The sequence below is a fragment of the Pecten maximus genome, chromosome 1 (genome assembly GCF_902652985.1).
Source record: "Pecten maximus chromosome 1, xPecMax1.1, whole genome shotgun sequence".
In the NCBI taxonomy this organism is placed as follows: Eukaryota; Metazoa; Mollusca; class Bivalvia; order Pectinida; family Pectinidae; genus Pecten; species Pecten maximus.
In genome coordinates, this window is record NC_047015.1 from 21,359,238 (window position 1) to 21,386,300 (window position 27,063).

General features: G+C 38.7%; 1 protein-coding gene across 1 annotated transcript in view; it reads right to left on the reverse strand.

Annotated features, from left to right (window-relative positions):
• LOC117327558 (QRFP-like peptide receptor) overlaps positions 1–23,179 on the reverse strand; it is a 74,593-nt gene extending 51,414 nt beyond the window's left edge. Inside the window, exon 1 of the mRNA XM_033884613.1 lies at positions 21,995–23,179. Coding sequence (XP_033740504.1) covers positions 21,995–22,831 — 837 coding nt within the window. The 5' untranslated portion in view covers positions 22,832–23,179. The remainder of the gene's footprint in view (positions 1–21,994) is intronic.
• Between the last annotated feature and the right edge of the window lie 3,884 nt (positions 23,180–27,063).

Below are 27,063 nucleotides of genomic sequence, written 5' to 3' on the forward strand. Positions count from 1 at the left end.
CTATATATTTAACTTTATACTATTTATATTACTTTATTCTATGTATATTACTTAATAATATTCATATAACTTTATACCATTTATATTTATACTATATATTTAACTTTATACTATTTATATTACTTTATTCTATGTATATTACTTTATAATAGTTTAACTAGGAAAATGACCCTGGAATCTGAGATCATTTTCCATGGACGTTTGAAATAAAGTAAACTGTCTTGTAACAAATAGAAAACAATTTAATTTAGTACACATAACTCTAGCAGTTTACATCAACCGAGAAAAATGGTTTTGGGTAGATGGATATGATATTTATATACCGGTATTCTACATCAGAAATCATGCTTGAATATCCAGCCCTGACAGAACGTAGTAGTCACTCTCTAGCTACCGACGTGTAATACCAGTAAGGTTAATAAAGACATGGTAAATCTTCCAACTAAGACAACTTCCTCTGTATAAGCTTAGGATTCATGGTCCCTCGGCATATACATCGTCAGCGAAAACAGTTCGCTCCGTCTCTTTCCCGCGTTAGTGGATTCGCTGGGGATAGCATTGGCCATGCCAGATTTTGGCGTGGAATGTGACAGAAACTGAATGTTATAGTGGAGTAATTTCGATAGCGCCCCCTAGGGGTGATAAGGCTGGACCTAGGTCATACTCTGTGGTACTCACTGACAACATTAGTTGGTCCTGTCGATATTTGTAACCGTGAGGCAATTTGATTGAAGCACATCAACAGAAAACTCTACTTGCGGGTTTTAGCCGTAGAAAATTAATCTCAATTAAAACAGAAGTCTTAATGGTTGTTTCAAGGGCGGTAGGAACATTACGCAAACTATTACGCATGACTTGCGATAAAATAAATTCTTCGAAACATATCACGTGCATAATTGCGGTAGAAATATCCTCGCGTAGTAATATCTTTACCAAGTTTGGCGTTTTAGGTATTCCGTATGACTAAAGACACGGTTTTTACTTTACGATTTTGGCAGACTTTTCAGTTTTGTTTTGTTGTCTTCTGGTTTCGTGTATTTCTCTGACTCAAACTCCATATATACGAGTTTAAGTAGCTAGTACAGTTTTATTGTAATACATAAGTGAATGGCTCATCATTGTACAGAACATTATATACATGTATCTGCATCGACAATGCTATTTATATAAATGTTTTATGCAAAACAAAAAACAAGTTCCTTGTGCCATCGTTACCAATGTGAACACAAAATTGACTTGGTATTAATTCTACAAAAGTGTCACATTGTCGTAATTAATTAGATCTTTGACTAAGTGGACGATTCAGAATAAAGTTGTTATACAGCATTGATACATGATTTAGAAATGATCAGGTTGGGTTCATATTTATTGCAGTGAGAGTCTCGAGTATTTCCATCGAAAATGGTTCTATTTCCATCGACTGGATTTACGTAATCATAAGAATGATATCAATTTTGTATTCGTATCAATAGGGAGAAACGATTCCAAAGACTATAGCAGACGATTCTGACGAACTCGGTATGTGTTTATTATATCTTCGTTTTCGACGTTTTTCTATATCGATAAAGTCATAATTTTGTATTCGTTTACATGCTTTATATTTTTCTTTGCAGTCCATGTAATTAAAGGCTAACAAATTCAAAATCTCTTTACATTGACACCGGAAGTGACCGGCGGCCAAATTTGTTTACCTAGGATCTCTTTAGCTGTATTCCTACACTGACCGAATCACTGCCAATTGTACATGTAGTATACAGATTCATACACTATAGATTGGCGTGTAAACGACATATAGGCAAATCCCACACAAAATGTAGATATAGACTTCATTACAAATTAGCATGTTTTAATTTCCGGTAGTACAATGGGCATTCGAATGCATATAACCAGAGACAGGAAGCAGTTTATAACTTTCCCATGGCTTACCATATACAAAAAAACAAATTAAATACAGTTTTTCGGAACAACCAAAAGCGCGTTAGCCCATCTCCGCGAAGGAAAGTTTTTTTTTCATGCTTTCGCCTGGAACGGAGACTTGGAAATTAAATCCATGTAAAATAGCTACCGTTAAAAGGATTTGATCATGAATAAGTTCAAACTTTTTTTCTTTTGCATCGTTCTTGACTAAAAGTGCTGTTAAACCACACTGGGTATTATGACCGTTACCATTATTGGCATCGTGTGTCTACTGCGTCATACTGCCGAGGTAATCCGTAAACTGAATAATGCGGTCTCCATAGACACTATTTTGCGTCATTTGGTACGGCTACTGAGCCTTGTGTTGTGTTACGTCATTTGGTACGGCTACTGAACCTTATGTTGCGTTACACGAGAACCGGAATGATTACATGTCATCGTCGGTCGACTACAGTGTTTATATGATACCTACCGTCTTACACCAGATACATGTATGTCATGTCACAGCTTGGCGACAATGCCTACATCAATTCAGACGACACACCTACTAAAACGACACATTCCGACAATCAGGAACTCTGCTACGTAATACATGCTATAGAGTGAGCGATTAAAACCTAATGCGAGTGGTGTCGACGATTATTTTTCTTATCTTCAGACAAGTTTATTGGATTCTGTATAAAAAAAATACAATATGGTAATTTAACTGGAATAACACCTTGTAGACTAACAGGTATATATTAGACTAACAGCCAGTTTTCACTAACAGCCCGGTTAGACTTGCATGTAAGATGAACTTAGAGGAGGATTAAACAAAGAGGTAGGTCAGTCTAACGGCTAGGTTAATATAACCGCTAGATATGTACAGGCTATGTTAGCAGACCACAGTAGGACAGCCTGGCCATGGGTGATTTCTTGTTAAGCAAAAAATAAATGTATACTATCTATGATTGGTATATTAATTATGAAGTATTGCATCATGGCTTCGCATTTGCTTAAAAAAGTAACGAAATGGGTTCGAGATTATAAATTTCCGGATTTTCCAAAAGTATGTTTACACAGGAAATTTAGTTTTACTTGCAGCAAAATGTGATGCGTAGCAGACGTGGTAAGATAGCAGAAAATCCCAATGATGAACATATGTCAAAATAAGATTATTTCTGTCTTTGGGATAGAGATATTTAATTTCCAATATGTTTCAGAAAAATATAGGTAGGAAATTGTGACATTTTGATTAAGAAATCGTGATATTTTGTATTTTTAAGTTTTTTTGAAGTGAAAACAATGATTTTCATACGTCTGAAATACAGAGAGAAAAAAAGTTGACTTATCATTCATAGCTGTATTGACTTTGCGAATGTTGTACAGATTACATAGATTACAAATACATACGTATGTATACATTTGTATAGCTCATATGTAGGGTTAACTGGCTATGTCTACATATCTAAAACAAGTGCCTTAATTTTTAGGATTGGGTGGGCACTTTTAATGTACAATGCTGCCTATTAATACGGAGAGACTTATAATATCATTAAAACTAAGATAGTTTTGTACCATTTAAACTAAAATATCTATATATTTACATATAGGTGTTTGTACAATCTTTTAGCATTTTATCTTAATCTCATATAAATAAAAACGACTCCAACAATGAATTATTATATCATGTTTAATCTTCATAGCTGATGCTGAATATATAAATAGCCGGTCTTACAGTTCTGTATTCGTTTCAGACATAGTTTATCCCGATGTGAGAGGAACGTCTCCTCATATAAATCCTACGAGAGAAATACCACAGTTAGGAGTTAAAAGCGAGTTTTATGGCTCGGTTGTGGCAGTAATTATAATAAATGTTTTCATAAATTGTCTTGAAATCCAGTATTAAAACGTTCATACGGAGTTAGGTTTAAAGTCTCTATTCTCTCATTTGTAGAATAAAATAAAGAAATCCAAGGTTACTGAAACCGTTATACGCTCGTAGAGGATAAAGACAATGTTTATTCCACTAGGAAATACATAGAAATACCATCATTTGTAATATCACTTAGCCAACATCTTTGGTGTTTTTGTACTTTGAAATTAACACAAAAAATATCCATATTGCTTCGTATACAATATATATAGAAATAATCCGCATTACATGTTGCAAAAATTGATCTAAGATCGAACGGAAATGTACTGTTATGAATACTTAGAGGGACTTAAACGGTAATATCAAATTAGCAGTTGAATACGGTAGATGGAGCTACATTCCCATGGAAAATAGAATCTGTAACCTTTGCAACCAGAACGATATTGGAGACGAGTTTCCTTATTTAATTATAGTCATCGACAACTATGAACATGTAGGAAGCATTTTTTCCCTCGATACCGTTATGAAAGACCAAGTGCTTTTATATACCATACTTTATTTAGTTTTGTAGAAGATGAAGAATTGGTTTCACTTATGAAGTTCATTACGAAAATAAGTAATCGGCTTACTCTATGTAAGTAGTAGCCTTGCTTATAAAATGTATATTATGTATGTAATTCTCTACACTATTAGTTTATGGGAATAAATTCATTGTCGTTGTCATTGTCATAGCGTGAAATGTAGCACATTCATATAGAACAGGTTACCAGACGAGAACTAATCAGTTTTACCCGAGATCTGTGTTCAGGAGGGAGATCGTACGACACAAACACTCTCGACCAAATATACTAACAAAAACAAATACTCTCGACCAAATATACTAACAAAAACAAATACTCTCGACCAAATATACTAACAAAAACAAATACTCTCGACCAAATATACTAACAAAAACACCGTTACTGAACAGTCACAACAAATGATAGACCATCCGTGACTTCGCGCGACAGCCAAACCATTGTAGGGGACTTTTTTCGTCGCCGAAATGTGTTTATCTTCCCATTGTCTTCTCATCGAATCAGACTGACACAGAAACGTAACACGTCAGCTTCGAACCTGCCGTGTGTCTTTCTTCTTCGAGGACGAATATCATTTCATTTTCAAATGCCCCTTGTACAGCGAGCTGAGAGTTGAAACATACCGCCTGATTAAACGTGGTGCTAACCAAGCTTTTACGGTTGTTTTCTGTAGTAACAGAGCCATCCTCCATTCTATGTCTGTCTATAGGTCGTGAAGGGTTTATTTTTCTCAGTGGACCTATGTTTTCGATATTTACAAAACGTTACCATCAGTGTCTGTCAGATGGCTGGGAAGTTACCAAGCGCGAGAAGGCAATGAAAACTAGCAAACATATGTTATAAACCTTATGTATCGCTGGATCGAAGTAATGTGATTGACGGTCAACGGAACCAATAATGGACGGAATGAATTTCTGGTTCCTGTGAGAGTACCAATAATGGACGGAATGAACTTCTGGTTCCTGTGAGAGTACCAATAATGACGGAATGAACTTCTGGTTCCTGTGAGAGTACCAATAATGACGGAATGAACTTCTGGTTCCTGTGAGAGTACCAATAATGACGGAATGAACTTCTGGTTCCTTTGAGAGTACCAATAATGGACGGAATGAACTTCTGGTTCCTGTGAGAGTACCAATTATGACGGAATGAACTTCTGGTTCCTGTGAGAGTACCAATAATGGACGGAATGAACTTCTGGTTCCTGTGAGAGTACCAGTAATGGACGGAATGAACTTCTGGTTCCTGTGAGAGTACCAATAATGGACGGAATGAACTTCTGGTTCCTGTGAGAGTACCAATAATGGACGGAATGAACTTCTGGTTCCTGTGAGAGTACCAATAATGACGGAATGAACTTCTGGTTCCTGTGAGAGTACCAATAATGGACGGAAGGAACTTCTGGTTCCTGTGAGAGTACCAATAATGGACGGAATGAACTTCTGGTTCCTGTGAGAGTACCAATAATGACGGAAGGAACTTCTGGTTCCTGTGAGAGTACCAATAATGACGGAATGAACTTCTGGTTCCTGTGAGAGTACCAATAATGGACGGAATGAACTTCTGGTTCCTGTGAGAGTACCAATAATGGACGGAATGAACTTCTTGTTCCTGTGAGAGTACCAATAATGGACGGAATGAACTTCTGGTTCCTGTGAGAGTACCAATAATGGACGGAATGAACTTCTGGTTCCTGTGAGAGTACCAATAATGACGGAAGGAACTTCTGGTTCCTGTGAGAGTACCAATAATGGACGGAATGAACTTCTGGTTCCTGTGAGAGTACCAATGATGGACGGAATGAACTTCTGGTTCCTGTGAGAGTACCAATAATGGACGGAATGAACTTCTGGTTCCTGTGAGAGTACCAATAATGGACGGAATGAACTTCTGGTTCCTGTGAGAGTACCAATAATAACGGAATGAACTTCTGGTTCCTGTGAGAGTACCAATAATGACGGAATGAACTTCTGGTTCATGTGAGAGTACCAATAATGACGGAATGAACTTCTGGTTCCTGTGAGAGTACCAATAATGGACGGAATGAACTCTGGTTCCTGTGAGAGTACCAATAATGGACGGAATGAACTTCTGGTTCCTGTGAGAGTACCAATAATGGACGGAATGAACTTCTGGTTCCTGTGAGAGTACCAATAATGGACGGAATGAACTTCTTGTTCCTGTGAGAGTACCAATAATGGACGGAATGAACTTCTGGTTCCTGTGAGAGTACCAATAATGGACGGAATGAACTTCTGGTTCCTCTGAGAGTACCAATAATGGACGGAATGAACTTCTGGTTCCTGTGAGAGTACCAATAATGACGGAAGGAACTTCTGGTTCCTGTGAAAGTACCAATAATGGACGGAATGAACTTCTGGTTCCTGTGAGAGTACCAATAATGACGGAAGGAACTTCTGGTTCCTGTGAGAGTACCAATAATGGACGGAATGAACTTCTTGTTCCTGTGAGAGTACCAATAATGACGGAAGGAACTTCTGGTTCCTGTGAGAGTACCAATAATGGACGGAAGGAACTTCTGGTTCCTGTGAGAGTACCAATGATGGACGGATTGAACTTCTGGTTCCTGTGAGAGTACCAATAATGGACGGAATGAACTTCTGGTTCCTGTGAGAGTACCAATAATAACGGAATGAACTTCTGGTTCCTGTGAGATTACCAATAATGGACGGAAGGAACTTCTGGTTCCTGTGAGAGTACCAATAATAACGGAATGAAATTCTGGTTCCTGTGAGAGTACCAATAATGGACGGAATGAACTTCTTGTTCCTGTGAGAGTACCAATAATGGACGGAATGAACTTCTGGTTCCTGTGAGAGTACCAATAATGGACGGAATGAACTTCTGGTTCCTGTGAGAGTACCAATAATGGACGGAATGAACTTCTGGTTCCTGTGAGAGTACCAATAATGACGGAATGAACTGCTGGTTCCTGTGAGAGTACCAATAATGGACGGAAGGAACTTCTGGTTCCTGTGAGAGTACCAATAATGGACGGAATGAACTTCTGGTTCCTGTGAGAGTACCAATAATGACGGAAGGAACTTCTGGTTCCTGTGAGAGTACCAATAATGACGGAATGAACTTCTGGTTCCTGTGAGAGTACCAATAATGGACGGAATGAACTTCTGGTTCCTGTGAGAGTACCAATAATGGACGGAATGAACTTCTTGTTCCTGTGAGAGTACCAATAATGGACGGAATGAACTTCTGGTTCCTGTGAGAGTACCAATAATGGACGGAATGAACTTCTGGTTCCTGTGAGAGTACCAATAATGACGGAAGGAACTTCTGGTTCCTGTGAGAGTACCAATGATGGACGGAATGAACTTCTGGTTCCTGTGAGAGTACCAATGATGGACGGAATGAACTTCTGGTTCCTGTGAGAGTACCAATAATGGACGGAATGAACTTCTGGTTCCTGTGAGAGTACCAATAATAACGGAATGAACTTCTGGTTCCTGTGAGAGTACCAATAATGACGGAATGAACTTCTGGTTCATGTGAGAGTACCAATAATGACGGAATGAACTTCTGGTTCCTGTGAGAGTACCAATAATGGACGGAATGAACTCTGGTTCCTGTGAGAGTACCAATAATGGACGGAATGAACTTCTGGTTCCTATGAGAGTACCAATAATGACGGAAGGAACTTCTGGTTCCTGTGAGAGTACCAATGATGGACGGATTGAACTTCTGGTTCCTGTGAGAGTACCAATAATGGACGGAATGAACTTCTGGTTCCTCTGAGAGTACCAATGATGGACGGAATGAACTTCTTGTTCCTGTGAGAGTACCAATAATGACGGAATGAACTTCTTGTTCCTGTGAGAGTACCAATAATGGACGGAATGAACTTCTGGTTCCTTTGAGAGTGCCAATAATGGACGGAATGAACTTCTTGTTCCTGTGAGAGTACCAATAATGAAAAGCATGTTTCACTTTCACGTTTAACCAGTTATGCTTTATGAAAATCATCATTCGAATTGGTTAAAGGCAGCTTAAAATCCAATATGAAAACAAAAACACCGGTCTTAATTTCTTGATCCCGATGTCCAAACCGCACTTAATGGTTTGAATGACAGGTTTGTGACTGTGTCTGCTGATAAAGCATCTAATAATGTGATTCCTGTCTGTAAACGCTATTATGTTTCCTGTTTACAAAAAAAACACTAAGCTTGCTTGACAACCAGGGTAACCCTATATGCTCATTTTTGACGTTTTTTATGACGAATTTCTGTCCAATCATTCTTCCGTATTGACATTTTTCAAAATCCCTGATAGTGTGTAGGATCTACCGCGGTTACATTGGATTTCTAAATTCCATAATAATCCTTTTAAACAACGTTGTGTTGCTAGTTACAGTAGTTGTTTAAACTTTTACTCAACTAACGAAACCATTCTTAGTACAATTTAGTCGGGGCTGCATCCATATTGGATAGAGTTTACGCCAGAAATTGAATTAATGGTATGTTTATTTCCAAAATAAACTCCAAAAATCTTTTTAATTACATTAAACATTTCGCTCCTGACGAACGTTTTCCCCATCAACATGTTTGATTTGTCTACCCTTTACACTACTATTCCCCATGTTGATTTGTCTACCCTTTACACTACTATTCCCCATGTTGATTTGTCTACCCTTTACACTACTATTCCCCGTGTTGATTTGTCTACCCTTTACACTACTATTCCCCATGTTGATTTGTCTACCCTTTACACTACTATTCCCCATGTTGATTTGTCTACCCTTTACACTACTATTGCCCGTGTTGATTTGTCTACCCTTTACACTACTATTGCCCGTGTTGATTTGTCTACCCTTTACACTACTATTCCCCATGTTGATTTGTCCACCCTTTACACTACTATTCCCCATGTTGATTTGTCCACCCTTTACACTACTATTCCCCGTGTTGATTTGTCCACCCTTTACACTACTATTCCCCGTTCCAAACTTAACGAACGCCTTGGTGCTCTTGTAATAGATGAACGGTGATATAAACTACATACTACATGTACATAGTTGTAACTACTGGTTACGGTAGCATATTTCCTAAACATAAATGTACGACTAGGGCTCAGAGAAAATACATGACGAAATCGTGAGAACGATTTAATTTCTGATCGACCCACATGTTCTACCAGACAATTGACATACCCATAGAAACATACGCCCTCTGTCGGCTGACTTGTTTTGTTTTCATACGAAGTTATATTATATAGCAGAGCTAACCAGAACAGGTAACAGAGACCTGGTCAAGTAAGTCCGTGTTACAGAGACCTGGTCAAGTAAGTCAGTGTCACAGAGACCTGGTCAAGTAAGTCAGTGTCACAGAGACCTGGTCAAGTAAGTCCGTGTCACAGAGACCTGGTCAAGTAAGTCCGTGTCACAGAGACCTGGTCAAATAAGTCCGTGTTACAGAGACCTGGTCAAGTAAGTCCGTGTCACAGAGACCTGGTCAAGTAAGTCACAGAGACCTGGTCAAGTAAGTCCGTGTCACAGAGACCTGGTCAAGTAAGTCCGTGTTACAGAGACCTGGTCAAGTAAGTCCGTGTCACAGAGACCTGGTCAAGTAAGTCAATGTCACAGAGACCTGGTCAAGTAAGTCCGTGTCACAGAGACCTGGTCAAGTAAGTCACAGAGACCTGGTCAAGTAAGTCCGTGTCACAGAGACCTGGTCAAGTACGTCCGTGTCACAGAGACCTGGTCAAGTAAGTCCGTGTTACAGAGACCTGGTCAAGTAAGTCCGTGTCACAGAGACCTGGTCAAGTAAGTCCGTGTCACAGAGACCTGGTCAAGTACGTCCGTGTCACAGAGACCTGGTCAAGTAAGTCCGTGTTACAGAGACCTGGTCAAGTAAGTCCGTGTCACAGAGACCTGGTCAAGTAAGTCCGTGTCACAGAGACCTGGTCAAGTACGTCCGTGTCACAGAGACCTGGTCAAGTAAGTCAGTGTTACAGAGACCTGGTCAAGTACGTCCGTGTCACAGAGACCTGGTCAAGTAAGTCCATGTCACAGAGACCTGGTCAAGTAAGTCCGTGTCACAGAGACCTGGTCAAGTAAGTCCGTGTTACAGAGACCTGGTCAAGTAAGTCCGTGTCACAGAGACCTGGTCAAGTAAGTCCGTGTAACAGAGACCTGGTCAAGTAAGTCCGTGTCACAGAGACCTGGTCAAGTAAGTCCGTGTTACAGTGACCTGGTCAAGTAAGTCCGTGTTACAGAGACCTGGTCAAGTAAGTCCGTGTTACAGAGACCTGGTCAAGTAAGTCCGTGTCACAGAGACCTGGTCAAGTAAGTCCGTGTCACAGAGACCTGGTCAAGTAAGTCCGTGTCACAGAGACCTGGTCAAGTACGTCCGTGTCACAGAGACCTGATCAAGTACGTCCGTGTCACAGAGACCTGGTCAAGTAAGTCAGTGTTACAGAGACCTGGTCAAGTACGTCCGTGTCACAGAGACCTGGTCAAGTAAGTCCGTGTCACAGAGACCTGGTCAAGTAAGTCCGTGTCACAGAGACCTGGTCAAGTAAGTCCGTGTTACAGAGACCTGGTCAAGTAAGTCCGTGTCACAGAGACCTGGTCAAGTAAGTCACAGAGACCTGGTCAAGTAAGTCCGTGTCACAGAGACCTGGTCAAGTAAGTCCGTGTCACAGAGACATGGTCAAGTAAGTCCATGTCACAGAGACCTGGTCAAGTAAGTCCGTGTCACAGAGACCTGGTCAAGTACGTCCGTGTCACAGAGACCTGGTCAAGTAAGTCAGTGTTACAGAGACCTGGTCAAGTACGTCCGTGTCACAGAGACCTGGTCAAGTAAGTCCATGTCACAGAGACCTGGTCAAGTAAGTCCGTGACACAGAGACCTGGTCAAGTAAGTCCGTGTTACAGAGACCTGGTCAAGTAAGTCCGTGTCACAGAGACCTGGTCAAGTAAGTCCGTGTTACAGAGACCTGGTCAAGTAAGTCCGTGTCACAGAGACCTGGTCAAGTAAGTCCGTGTTACAGAGACCTGGTCAAGTAAGTCCGTGTCACAGAGACCTGGTCAAGTAAGTCCGTGTTACAGAGACCTGGTCAAGTAAGTCCGTGTCACAGAGACCTGGTCAAGTAAGTCCGTGTCACAGAGACCTGGTCAAGTAAGTCCGTGTCACAGAGACCTGGTCAAGTACGTCCGTGTCACAGAGACCTGATCAAGTACGTCCGTGTCACAGAGACCTGGTCAAGTAAGTCAGTGTTACAGAGACCTGGTCAAGTACGTCCGTGTCACAGAGACCTGGTCAAGTAAGTCCGTGTCACAGAGACCTGGTCAAGTAAGTCCGTGTCACAGGGACCTGGTCAAGTAAGTCCGTGTCACAGAGACCTGGTCAAGTAAGTCCGTGTTACAGAGACCTGGTCAAGTAAGTCCGTGTCACAGAGACCTGGTCAAGTAAGTCACAGAGACCTGGTCAAGTAAGTCCGTGTCACAGAGACCTGGTCAAGTAAGTCCGTGTCACAGAGACATGGTCAAGTAAGTCCATGTCACAGAGACCTGGTCAAGTAAGTCCGTGTCACAGAGACCTGGTCAAGTAAGTCAATGTCACAGAGACCTGGTCAAGTACGTCCGTGTCACAGAGACCTGGTCAAGTAAGTCCGTGTCACCTAGGGGTATATTGACGATGTTTTATCTTTAAATGACACAAAAATATTGACCATGTCGATTGGATATACCCAATAGAACTTGGAATCAGGGACATTATATAGACTCTTCAACATCTGGCGTTTACCTCGATCCTTACTCACAACATCATCAGGGACAGCTTACAACTAAGCTGTATGGTAAGCGTGACAATTTCAATAATCCATTTCTATACCGCCACACCACAGCATCCTCGACATGTAACTACAGTTGTTTTATGTCCAAGTTTATTTGATATTCTAGGACTTGTTCCAATTCTCACGATTTCCTAGACAGATTACGGCCTCTGACGGAGAAGTTCACATACAATTTCGAATGATTCAGGGTGATGATGGCATCATTATATCACTGGAATCTGGATGTCAGAGATGTTCGACTCTTGTTGTAATGCCTAGTGGTTATGTAGTCACTACCCTAACTCTCATTTGAGGTTGTGGCTTAACCCGGATTCGAATTCGATTTGTATGACGGGTGTGGTCGATGAAACAAAAACAAAACAAACAAAAAATACAAAAAACACGCTGACTCTTCCGGATCACATTGTCTTACATTGTCTTCATTTTGCCCTCGTTTGATCGAGTTAGAATTATCTTATATCAAATCAGAAAAAAATACAGACCAGATAGACTGATGTTACAACATTGTTACCGCATTGTCACAGCATTGTCACAACATTGTCACAACATTGTCACGGCATTGTCACAACATTGTCACAACATTGTCACAACATTGTCACAACATTGTCACGGCATTGTCACAACATTGTCACAGCATTGTCACAACATTGTTACAGCATTGTTACAACATTGTTACAACATTGTTACAACATTGTTACAGCATTGTCACAGCATTGTTACAACATTGTCACAACATTGTTACAGCATTGTCACAGCATTGTCACAGCATTGTCACAGCATTGTTACAACATTGTTACAGCATTGTTACAACATTGTTACAGCATTGTTACAACATTGTCACAGCATTGTCACAACATTGTCATAGCATTGTTACAACATTGTCACAACATTGTCACAACATTGTGACAACATTGTTACAAAATTGTCACAGCATTGTTACAACATTGTCACAACATTGTCACAACATTGTGACAACATTGTTACAAAATTGTCACAGCATTGTCACAACATTGTCACAACATTGTTACAAAATTGTCACAGCATTGTTACAGCATTATTACAACATTGTCACAGCATTGTTACAGCATTGTTACAACATTGTCACAGCATTGTTACAGCATTGTTACAACATTGTCACAACATTGTTACAGCATTGTTACAACATTGTTACAGCATTGTTACAACATTATTACAACATTGTCACAGCATTGTTACAGCATTGTTACACCATTGTTACAGCATTGTTACAGCATTGTTACAGCATTGTTACATCATTGTTACAAAATTGTCACAACATTGTCACAACATTGTCACAGCATTGTTACAACATTGTCACAGCATTGTTACAGCATTGTCACAGCATTGTTACAACATTTCACAGCATTGTTACAACATTGTTACAGCATTGTTACAACATTGTTACAGCATTGCCACAGCATTGTTACAGCATTGTTACAACATTGTCACAACATTGTCACAACATTGTCACAGCATTATTTCAACATTGTCACAGCATTGTCACAACATTGTCACAACATTGTCACAGCATTGTCACAACATTGTCACAGCATTATTTCAACATTGTTACAACATTGTCACAGCATTGTCACAGCATTGTCACAGCATTGTCACAACATTGTCACAACATCGTTACAGCATTGTCACAGCATTGTTACGGCATTATTACAACATTGTTACAGCATTGTTACAACATTGTTACAACATTGTTACAGCATTGTTACAACATTGTTACAACATTGTCACAACATTGTTACAACATTGTCACAGCATTGTTACAACATTGTCACAACATTATTTCAACATTGTCACAGCATTGTTACAGCATTGTTACAGCATTGTCACAGCATTGTTACAACATTGTCACAACATTGTTACAGCATTGTTACAACATTGTTACAACATTGTTACGGCATTATTACAACATTGTCACAGCATTGTCACAGCATTGTTACAGCATTGTTACAACATTGTTACAACATTGTCACAACATTATTTCAACATTGTCACAGCATTGTCACAGCATTGTTACAGCATTGTTACAACATTTCACAACATTGTCACAGCATTGTCACAACATTTAAAAGGACACTTCTCATAAATGTAGCTAAATAAAAGGCAAGTTTCTCACACGATTGATATATCAAAGCCTCGATTGGATTTCGCACCATAACCCGATACACTTTAGGTAGATAGTATATAAAGTAAGTTAGATTATCGTAAATAAACCTACCTTGATGAATACCATCGATTAAGATCATATAGCACGCGCACAAGGGTCACCTAAATAGGCGAAGAGATTCAGCATTACCCACCAATTGTTTCCGTCATAGAGAATACGTGTTTCCTTTTCGACCACAACTTGATTATATACCTTGATAACATCAAGTTATTATAATATAATACGAATACCAAGTCCAAGCTTTTGTATCCTGCTTAATCGATTGTATCGCTGCTATAACCTGATATTAATTTTAGATAAGGTTTCAACTAAAATCTATCAATTACATTATGTGGAAACATTAAAAAAAAATATATAACCAAAAAAAAATAAAAAAAACAAAAAAATACAATTAGGCTTTGTCAGTTTGATTCCTGGATACTGTTTTGTTTTTATTTAACGTTATTACGGCTGTTTAATAGACGAAAACGACTGGAAAATGAGTAGAGGAGGTATAGTATCGAGTAATGTGTAATCGTCACCATATCAGCGCTACATAATATCGGACACAACACACTGAAATGCGGATAATTCCGCCACTAAAGCCGCAATGTTTTAAATATTAGAAGGGGTCATATTCCTTTATTGATCACATAGAAATGTGCTGACATATCATTTCTACTGAATTCCATTGAATATATATATTTTATCTCGTGCAAAATACACATGCACTTAGCCTTGCCATCTGTTTAGGTATATTTCAAATATTGATGGTATAAACAGATGTGAACGTATCCATTCCTTCAGCTAATTCAGACAAAATGCAACAACAAATTTCTCTCGATGACATATGAAAATCTCGTTCTATCCAGATATGACGCTTTTTCTTAACCTTATGACCTTTTATAGTGTTGATGGGACATTAATCACTTTAATTAAGTAACTAACTATCCATAAACATATACTACACTTGAAAAGTTGCCTTACTCTCCGTACAATCGTATGACTACTACTTTTTGTACCGAAATAACATTCACTTTAATTTCTATCACACGTGGAATAAACTCTAACTTCGTTTTGATTTTTTGACTTAATGATTATTTTTTTAATCAGTTTTAATTGACTAACACTTGAAAGCCGTCTCATGAGGTCCAAGAAATGATAACGCACAAAAACTATTTCGAGATAGAGATTTCAATCAATTAATTCCTTTGAAAAGAACAAACTTGTTACGATGTTACGATTACATACATTTCAGAAATTGTCAGTTATGCATACATTAATTAGCGGCAATTCACTTCAGTTTTATACCTTACACCTCGGCTGATATTGTGCAAAGAACACATGTTGACATAAGTCAATTTGTGGTAGAATGAAGGTTACACAACTCGTCGTTGTTGTATATGGTATTTCACTCTCGCTTAAGCTCGTGTTTTTTTTGTTTTTGTTTTTTGTAACTTTAAAAAAATAACTAAGTCGAATGAAAGAAATACATATACAACTCGTTGTGTAAACTCTATTTATTGCACATGTGTAAAATACGTCTCTACAAACATTTTATTCAGGTTCGTGTCTTAGTACAACCACGTCGATCATTTACGTCCATAAAATTAACCTCTAGACCTTCAGCTGGGGCTTGTACACTGCATGTATATTTTGATAGGTACTGTCATGATCAGACAGCTTCATCAAATTGTATCTAAGATATGATACTGAGAACGCCTCCAATCTAGATAATGGATTTTGCAATAAATGATAAACAATGGTCCTTGGAAACCAGTATTGACTTTTCGTCAAGCTTCATTGTTATCTTTATTTCACATCTCGATTCCAGCATCAAATGTTTGGATATTACACATTTCGATCGCCTTCTCCCAAAGTGATTACATAACTTGTGTATCCACACCATCCATGTATATTTACATTCATCTTCCCATGGTATCAGGTTAATTAATATATGAAAGTTTCATTGTCATTTAATGACACGGGGAATGTTGATATACCCCAAGTGATATTAATAATAAAACTATAGCGATATGATAATGGAACAAGCTACATGTACGTTTACATTAAAATAAAAGGGGAGTAACTCTAGTGTTCATGATAAAAATATAGACTTCATTCCCTTTCCATTGTTTACACTGTCGTCTGTAGTGTAACGTTTGTCTGATATAAACTTTCTTCCTAATCCATATGTCGTACCAGAACACGAGACAACTGCATATTGTTCTTTGTTCCGATATCTTAGGTCAGTGCGGGTAAAGTCGTAAAAGTTTCCGCCTGAGACAATCATCAGAGATTTGACGTTTTTGTTATTACGTCAAAAACCGTATTGCATTTAACTTTGTATAGGCACACAACGCTATTAGACTCGATGTTGTGTGAGAATAATTTACAATCAAACTTCCAAATATACACGAGACGCGTGCCAACTCCCTCGGGAGTCTGGTCCAATCGGCACAGACGCCGTTCTAAGTAACTCATGCACACGTAGCACTATGCGATTGCATTGACAAGACGTGGGGCAATAAATCCTGATATGCGAGGCATATTACCGACAGCGATATCAATGTGATTTTAGTTTGTATAATGGAAGCATTAGTTGGGCTAATCCCACCATGTCTGAAGAACAATGCGTTACATGTGGCCATATATCGGTAACGTCGTCACGTACGGCCATGTATCGGTGACATCGTCACGTACGGTCATGTATCGGTGACATCGTCACGTACGGCCATGTATCGGTGACATCGTCACGTACGGTCATGTATCGGTGACATCGTCACGTACGGCCATGTATCGGTGACATCGTCACGTACGGCCATGTATCGGTGACATCGTCACGTACGGTCCTGTATCGGTAACATCGTCACGTACGGTCATGTATCGGTAACATCGTCACGTGCGGTCATGTATCGGTAACATCGTCACGTGCGGTCCTGTATCGGTAACATCGTCACGTGTGGTCCTGCATCGGTGACATCGTCAAGTACTGTCATGTACAGATACCGTTCCATTTCAGATCGTTGCTTTAAACAGACAATTATGCGATAGTTCTTGCATCCAATGTAATGATTATTTTCAAGTTTGTTACGTCTATAATGAAGTAACCCCGTATCATTTTATACATAAAAAAAAAAAAACACACACACACACACACACACACACACCCACACACACACACACCCACACACACACACACACACACACACACACACACACACACACGAAAATGTATAAGTTTAAAATCGATTTTTTGTATTGTGGTGTTGGACTACCACTTTGGAATAGCAGCTTTAGACTGTTGGTGCAATTGCATATTGTATCGAGCTAAAATCTTATGTAAAATATATGAAATAGAAAGTTTATACAAATCAATAAAAGTATACAATATAAGTTTGAAACTTTATTCATTAAGGCACAGTTTTCGATATAAATTCACATCTATATAACAGAAGTCTACTTAATTCTGATTTAACACGATATATGGAATCCTTTAGTCACTGCGAGAATCGAATTGTAGGTCGGGTTGATAGGTCAGCCAGTGTATGTCATCAGAGGCGACTAATGTGAGAATTTCAACCGATTTGAGGTTTATCTTTGTATGGCCTACTTAGGCTCACAAACACAGTTAAATATCTGCGGTACTCAATGCTGACGCACCTCATTCTTCCTTATTCTACTGACAACACCTGACCTTTCGTCATGTGTTGTTTCCCTGATCGAGACACACCAGATCATTTAATTATTGTACAAAAGGCGCACAATATATTAGCACCTTTATAATTTCAGAGATAGACACAGTAGAGAAAAACGAATTTAAGCTGTATTTTACAGCAGTTAGTAAGGACCTAGGAGGCGATCGTAAAAGCTGGAAATATTTCAAACGAAATGTCAAATCTGGATTGGGAGGCGCAAAATACCAATAATTCAGCGAAATACCTAATTTGCAATATTGTGTTCCAAAAACGTACTGCTCTATGCATTGCTTATTGTTAAAAGGGTTTTAAGGATCGATTAGTCTGTTTTCACGTTTATGTGAAAAAGGTAGAGTAGGTTATCATACCGTTGTAATCAAGGTCATGGCATTTCAGTGAGACGAAACTAAGACATTTCAGTGAGACACCACTATGATATTCAGTGAGATGACACTATGACATTTCAGTGAGACGACACTGACATTTCAGTAAGACAACACTATGACATTTCAGTGAGATGACACTATAATATTTCAGTGAGATGACACTATGACATTTCAGTGAGACAACACTATGACATTTCAGTGAGACGACACTGATATTTCAGTGAGACAACACTATGACATTTCAGTGAGATGACACTATAATATTTCAGTGAGACGACACTGACATTTCAGTGAGACACCATTATGATATTTCAGTGAGATGACACTATGACATTTCAGTGAGATGACACTAAGACATTTCAGTGAGACACCACTATGACATTTCAGTGAGACAACACTATGACATCTCAGCGAGACGACAATATGGTATTTTATTGCATAATGCGTTTGATTTTCCTTAACTATAAACATAAGCTGCATTTTCAATTATTGCACGGCTAAAATGACTATTGCACGGTCACGTGCGAACTATTGAACACCTGTGACGCTTTGGAATTTGGTCACGTGCAATTAATTGAACACCTGTGACGTTTCGGAATTTCGTCCTACCCTTTCTAGCGTCTAAGTCACTCAGATCATGTCAACACTGCCGACGACAGTCATGATGACTTCTAGGCTTACAGAAAAGTCGAGATGTCAGTGATTCCAAATGTGTTTTAAGTGATTATGTAATAAGACACGTATATCATGGGCGTCTGTGCAATAGTTCAGAATATTTGACGCGAGGTACTGGTAATCGACCGATGTTCTAGTGAAATTAAACATCGGTCGATTACCAGTACCTCGTGTCAAATATTCTGGACTATTGCACAGACACCCATGCTATATTTGTATAATAGAAAGACAACACTATGACATTCCAGCTAGACAACGCTATGACATTTCAGTTAGACGACTCTTTGGCATTTCAGTAAGACGACAATATGACATTTCAGTAAGACGACAATATAACATTTCAGTGAGACGACGCTATGACGTTGAGGCGACGCTATAACATTGAGGCGACGCATAACATTGAGGCGACGCTATAATATTGAGGCGACGCTATGACGTTGAGGCGACGCTCTGACGTTGAGACGACGCTATGACGTTGAGGCGACGCTATAACATTGAGGCGACGATATAACATTGAGGCGACGATATCATATTGAGGCGACGCTATGACGTTGAGACGACGCTATTAAATTGTACGTGAATGACAACTTCATCCTTTGACAGTGTCTTTAAATGACATACTTCTAGCAAGTACTTGAATTACAAACAAATACATATGTTTAACTAAGGGTCAAAATGGTGTTTCAATTATGATGATATTAGAGGTAATATATTTCTTCTGCTCCAAGCAGGATGGTGTCACGAAATTGTAGATTTATTTGCGAATTGAACTACCTTATTAACCGAGATCGGGATGAAATTTATTTTTAAAGATTCCTAAAACTAATTAGAATTGGTAGAAATGACTCTTGATCCAGCAACACATTGCACATGTTTGCACATAATTCATTTTTCCGAAAAGATTTCATCGAGCTACGTGATTTAATGCCTTGCAGTCAATGAGAAAACACAGCTTAATTATTTAACAATAAAATGCGCTCTAATTGGTGGTTAGGCCGTAAATCCTTACATCAACAGACACACGGATCTGGTAAACATGTGAAGCTGTACATCATGATCCAGCGGTACCATACTGCGCTAGATTCATGTTACTTTAGTCATATCGATAAAGCTTTTTTTCTACAAATATAAACGTAATGTATGGTTTTTTTTACTATTATTATAAAGACTATTTACAATATATTGTCAGTGTTCTATGCTATTGGCAAGATTATTCGTATGGTGGAAATACGTACATAAGTTTTGAAGGTTTTTTCAAACGAAATTTTACATGCTCATTTTTTATAATCTGTAGGTGTTGTCTGTCAGATCCGATATATATTTCATATATATTCTATAAGGACAGTAGCATGTAATACATAACGCTTCTAGTAAACGGCAAAGGTAAGATGTACATCTCTTATTTAACGGAACCTGTAGTTAGACGTACATCTCTTATTTAACGGAACACGTAGTTAGACGTACATCTCTTGTTTAACGGAACACGTTGTTAGACGTACATCTCTTATTTAACGGAACCTGTAGTTAGACGTACATCTCTTATTTAACGGAACACGTAGTTAGACGTACATCTCTTGTTTAACGGAACACGTAGTTAGACGTACATCTCTTATTTAACGGAACACGTAGTTAGACGTACATCTCTTGTTTAACGGAACACGTAGTTAGACGTACATCTCTTATTTAACGGAACACGTAGTTAGACGTACATCTCTTGTTTAACGGAACACGTAGTTAGACGTACATCTCTTATTTAACGGAACACGTAGTTAGACGTACATCTCTTGTTTAACGGAACACCTAGTTAGACGTACATCTCTTATTTAACGGAACACGTAGTTAGACGTACATCTCTTATTTAACGGAACACCTAGTTAGACGTACATCTCTTATTTAACGGAACACGTAGTTAGACGTACATCTCTTATTTAACGGAACACGTAGTTAGACGAACATCGCTTATTGAACGGAACACGCAGTTAGACGTACATCTCTTGTTTAACGGAACACCTAGTTAGACGTACATCTCTTATTTAACGGAACACGTAGTTAGACGCACATCTCTTATTTAACGGAACACGTAGTTAGACGTATATCTCTTATTTAACGGAACACGTAGTTAGACGTACATCTCTTATTTAACGGAACACGTAGTTAGACGAACATCTCTTATTTAACGGAACACGTAGTTAGACGTACATCTCTTATTTAACGGAACACGTAGTTAGACGAACATCTCTTATTTAACGGAACACCTAGTTAGACGTACATCTCTTATCTAACGGAACACGTAGTTAGACGTACATCTCTTATTTAACGGAACACGTAGTTAGACGTACATCTCTTATTTAACGGAACACGTAGTTAGACGTACATCTCTTATTTAACGGAACACGTAGTTAGACGTACATCTCTTATTTAACGGAACACGTAGTTAGACGCACATCTCTTATTTAACGGAACACGTAGTTAGACGCACATCTCTTATTTAACGGAACACGTAGTTAGACGCACATCTCTTATTTAACGGAACACGTAGTTAGACGCACATCTCTTATTTAACGGAACACGTAGTTTCTTATTTTCATGGCTGAGGTATTTATGACTGCGTTAGGAACATTTAATTTGTCATCTGGTAATTATACTGGTTATAAAATAAGTAAAGTTTTCATCTAAAGATGTACGTCAAGAAAATAGTCATTGGCAAAATAAACTGTTATAAATATGTAGATATGCAAATCACCTTAATTAATGGTAAACGGACTATTAAACCGAAAACAGGAACGAACGTGAAAATAAAACAACAGTGAATTGGACAGGAAAACGCGTGTATCGGATATTTGTGTTAATATACCATGCAAAACACGTGTTTGTCTTACCTTTATTTTTGATCGCAGTCTATGCATGTCACGTATGTGGTCCTTATTCCCGGGTGCCGTTCGTTTCCAAAGTAATATCCCCACTATAGAATAAGTAATGGCTAGTATCAACAGAGGTACCAAATAGGTGACAATGAAAATAAAAATTGTAAAAGTTCTCCTCGAATCCTCACCGGGCCAGTTTTCTGAACATTTCTTAGTTCCGTTTCCGTAACCAGGTATTTCAGTTGCACGTCCAACAAAAAACATGACAGAGCCTAAAATGAAAGCACTTATCCAAATCACTATTATAACATATTTCGCACGAGCGTGCGTCAATCGGGACCGTAAAGGAAACGTTACGGCAAGAAAGCGATCTATTCCTATCGCCATATTTGTGAAAACACTGGCTGCAACAGAAAAAATCTGAACAAATAACACGAGAGGACAAAGTACTTCAGGAAACAACCAGCGTCCAAGTATCACATCGGCAAAGGTGAACGGCATGCAGAAAAGGGCCATCATAAGGTCTGCTGCAGCCAAGTTAATCAAAAACGGCCGAAGGTCCGTTCGAGATCTCCGACCCCGAACAAAAACAAGAACAACAAACACATTTCCAGTTATTGAAAAGACAGTTGTAAGAGTATAGAGGACTGTTAGCCATGTAAGGGTACTATCCGACATGGCCACACCATTGGGGAGCGTCTCATTTCCGGTTCCAGGTTCCAGTTCTGTTTCGTTGTGCCGTGTGCTGGTCATGTTGACGACAGTTGTAGGGGTAATAATGCCATTTAGAAACACATCTTCATTATCCAAAGAAAATATTTTCTTTCCCATGTCTACAACGTAATCCCCCATCCTCTCTTCTCCTGCGGAAAGGTACGTGGGGTGTATCAAACTCTCAAACAATCATAGATTATCATACAATCATATCTTTGACACCTGCATAAGCTTTCAAAAGATTACCAGGCCACACCATTGTACACACTTGACATTTGTCGACATGTTTGAAGCTTCGTATCCCTTTCCTATAAGTAAGACACACTACTGCATCTGACTTATTTAATGCCTGTCAGCTCCAGAAGTAATTCAGACTGTCTCGAGAGAACCCGATAGAAGAACACCACGTTTATGAGCGGAATCGGTGTATCGAATAGAACAGGCGCGGGAGGTTTGGGCCTTCTCGTGCTGCTCGGGTGCGTTCGAATTGATCACTAATTAGTACAGACCTGAGCGGTGCGTAGTATGAGGAAACGTATTGTATGCAGTGTATATTGTAGCTATGGGATATTCGTCAGCGATGTGTGAAGGAGGGGGCGGGCGCGCGTGTATTGCTAGTGTAATCAATACACTACCTATCACAGAACGGCACATGCTGGTTATGCCATTATCGATACGTAATGTATCAGCCAGGTATCGACATATTTACACCTTTTATTTGTACGTACGTACTCCTTATCTTTCCACCTACAGCGTGACATTTTACCAACACTTACAATAATGTAAGTTATGTGATCCTGATCACCCAAAATAATATAAACGTTTATTTATATAAATCCATGAAATTGAGATGCCGAATAAATTGTCATGATAAATTTATAAGATTGCTTAAATTTTATTTGAAAGTATTTAATTGTGTCTCTCGTCGGTTTTTTACTGTGTTTTATATAGTCTCTCCTCTCTTATTATCGTCATTAAATCTGTTCTTCTTTTGCTTCCCTCCCAACATCAAGAACTACTACTCTCCGGACCAACACCACTATCAATTAGTACAACTTATACATGTATATTATAATTAGTATAACTAAGTTTTACCTTTTAATTTATCACAATTTATCACAGAGAAAACATACATAGTAATAGTCGTGTTGGTTTTTTTTTGGTTTTTTTATTTTTTTTTATTTTTGTGCTTTACAATATCTCTCAATATATCAATTAGATATATTCATTATATTATGAAGCATCTACATTATTATATATATGTAATTGTTACAAATTGTGTTGTTGTTTCAACAAAATAAAGGTGAATTTTGTTAGTTATTTTATGCTTAACACTCACTCAACGTTCCTGTACATTAGGGTTGATTTTTTGGTGAAAGGTAGAGGGGGTATTATTTGGTCCAAGATGGATTCAAATACTCAGTAAAGACAAGGCGCAATGATTGCTGCTGTTGGAGATTTTGTAGTGTAACTGAGTCTTGGGTAGGTGATAAGTAACACTGGAATCATGATGGACCACGGACCACAAACAATGTAGAGGGCAGACACAGCGAGCTGAACAAGTTCTGTCAGCGTCCGCATCCGAACATATTCGCCATAAAGAAACTGTTACAGGGAATTGAGATACCAATGATGCGACGAACATATATTTCGTAAAGTTACTTGAGGGATTATGATATACTTTTGGATCTTTCACTGTCTATTCTGAACATGCAGAGTTTAAGAAAATACAATGTAATAATATATAGTTGCTGTGTAATAAATAGGAACTATATATTACTTAAATAATTTCGTATGTATAATGACTTTGCATAGATGTGTGTTGATATCAAAGTGAGTTTAATGAAACGCTGAGCTTTATCTGTGATTTATAAATAATACTGTGATAAGTGCTTTATCATGTAATAGATTTAAATGAAAATGATCATGCATGAATGGGTTTACTTGAACTATTGAAATGGCATTTAAGTATTTTGATGTTTAATGTTTTATCATAATTGTCTTTTAGATCTGAGGTTGTTCAACTACATATGCATTATCAATTGTTTAGAGTGTATACATATCACAATGAAGTAGTTGACTTTAAATAATTGATAATATGTCAATTCAATATTAAAATCGATAGGTTCGATATGTCTCACAGTCTTGTTTGGTATCTTTACCTACTGTTTTAGTCCGATAGGTGTCGCTGTCTTGTTTGGTATCTTTACCTACTGTTTTAGTTCGATAGGTGTCGCTGTCTTGTTTGGTATCTTTACCTACTGTTTTAGTTCGATAGGTGTCGCTGTCTTGTTTAGTATCAATACCTATTGTTTTAGTCCGATAGGTGTCGCTGTCTTGTTTGGTATCTTTACCTACTGTTTTAGTCCGATAGGTGTCGCTGTCTTGTTTGGTATCTTTACCTACTGTTTTAGTTCGATAGGTGTCGCTGTCTTGTTTGGTATCTTTACCTACTGTTTTAGTCCGATAGGTGTCGCTGTCTTGTTTGGTATCTTTACCTACTGGTTTAGTCCGATAGGTGTCGCTGTCTTGTTTGGTATCAATACCTACTGGTTTAGTCCGATAGGTGTCGCTGTCTTGTTTGGTATCATACCCTACTGTTTTAGTCCGATAGGTGTCGCTGTCTTGTTTGGTATCTTTACCTACTGTTTTAGTTCGATAGGTGTCGCTGTCTTGTTTGGTATCTTTACCTACTGTTTTAGTCCGATAGGTGTCGCTGTCTTGTTTGGTATCTTTACCTACTGTTTTAGTCCGATAGGTGTCGCTGTCTTGTTTGGTATCAATACCTACTGTTTTAGTCCGATAGGTGTCGCTGTCTTGTTTGGTATCTTTACCTACTGTTTTAGTCCGATAGGTGTCGCTGTCTTCTTTGGTATCGATACCTACTGGTTTAGTCCGATATGTCTCACAGTCTTGTGTGGTATCGATACCTACTGTTTTAGTCCGATAGGTGTCGCTGTCTTGTTTAGTATCAATACCTACTGGTTTAGTCCGATAGGTGTCGCTGTCTTGTTTAGTATCAATACCTACTGTTTTAGTCCGATAGGTGTCGCTTTCTTGTTTGGTATCTTTACCTACTGGTTTAGTTCGATAGGTGTCGCTGTCTTGTTTGGTATCTTTACCTACTGTTTTAGTCCGATAGGTGTCGCTGTCTTGTTTGGTATCTTTACCTACTGTTTTAGTCCGATAGGTGTCGCTGTCTTGTTTGGTATCTTTACCTACTGTTTTAGTCCGATAGGTGTCGCTGTCTTGTTTGGTATCGATACCTATTGTTTTAGTCCGATAGGTGTCGCTGTCTTGTTTGGTATCAATACCTACTGTTTTAGTCCGATAGGTGTCGCTGTCTTGTTTGGTATCTTTACCTACTGTTTTAGTCCGATAGGTGTCGCTGTCTTCTTTGGTATCGATACCTACTGGTTTAGTCCGATATGTCTCACAGTCTTGTGTGGTATCGATACCTACTGTTTTAGTCCGATAGGTGTCGCTGTCTTGTTTAGTATCAATACCTACTGGTTTAGTCCGATAGGTGTCGCTGTCTTGTTTAGTATCAATACCTACTGGTTTAGTCCGATAGGTGTCGCTGTCTTGTTTGGTATCTTTACCTACTGTTTTAGTTCGATAGGTGTCGCTGTCTTGTTTAGTATCAATACCTACTGTTTTAGTTCGATAGGTGTCGCTGTCTTGTTTAGTATCAATACCTACTGTTTTAGTTCGATAGGTGTCGCTGTCTTGTTTAGTATCAATACCTACTGTTTTAGTTCGATAGGTGTCGCTGTCTTGTTTGGTATCTTTACCTACTGGTTTAGTTCGATAGGTGTCGCTGTCTTGTTTAGTATCAATACCTACTGTTTTAGTTCGATAGGTGTCGCTGTCTTGTTTAGTATCAATACATACTGTTTTAGTTCGATAGGTGTCGCTGTCTTGTTTAGTATCAATACCTACTGGTTTAGTTCGATAGGTGTCGCTGTCTTGTGTGGTATCAATACCTACTGTTTTAGTTCGATAGGTGTCGCTGTCTTGTGTGGTATCAATACCTACTGTTTTAGTCCGATAGGTGTCGCTGTCTTGTTTAGTATCAATACCTACTGTTTTAGTTTGATAGGTGTCGCTGTCTTGTTTGGTATCGATACCTACTGGTTTAGTTCGATAGGTGTCGCTGTCTTGTTTAGTATCAATACCTACTGTTTTAGTTCGATAGGTGTCGCTGTCTTGTGTGGTATCAATACCTACTGTTTTAGTCCGATAGGTGTCGCTGTCTTGTTTGGTATCGATACCTACTGGTTTAGTTCGATAGGTGTCGCTGTCTTGTTTGGTATCGATACCTACTGGTTTAGTTCGATAGGTGTCGCTGTCTTGTTTGGTATCTTTAC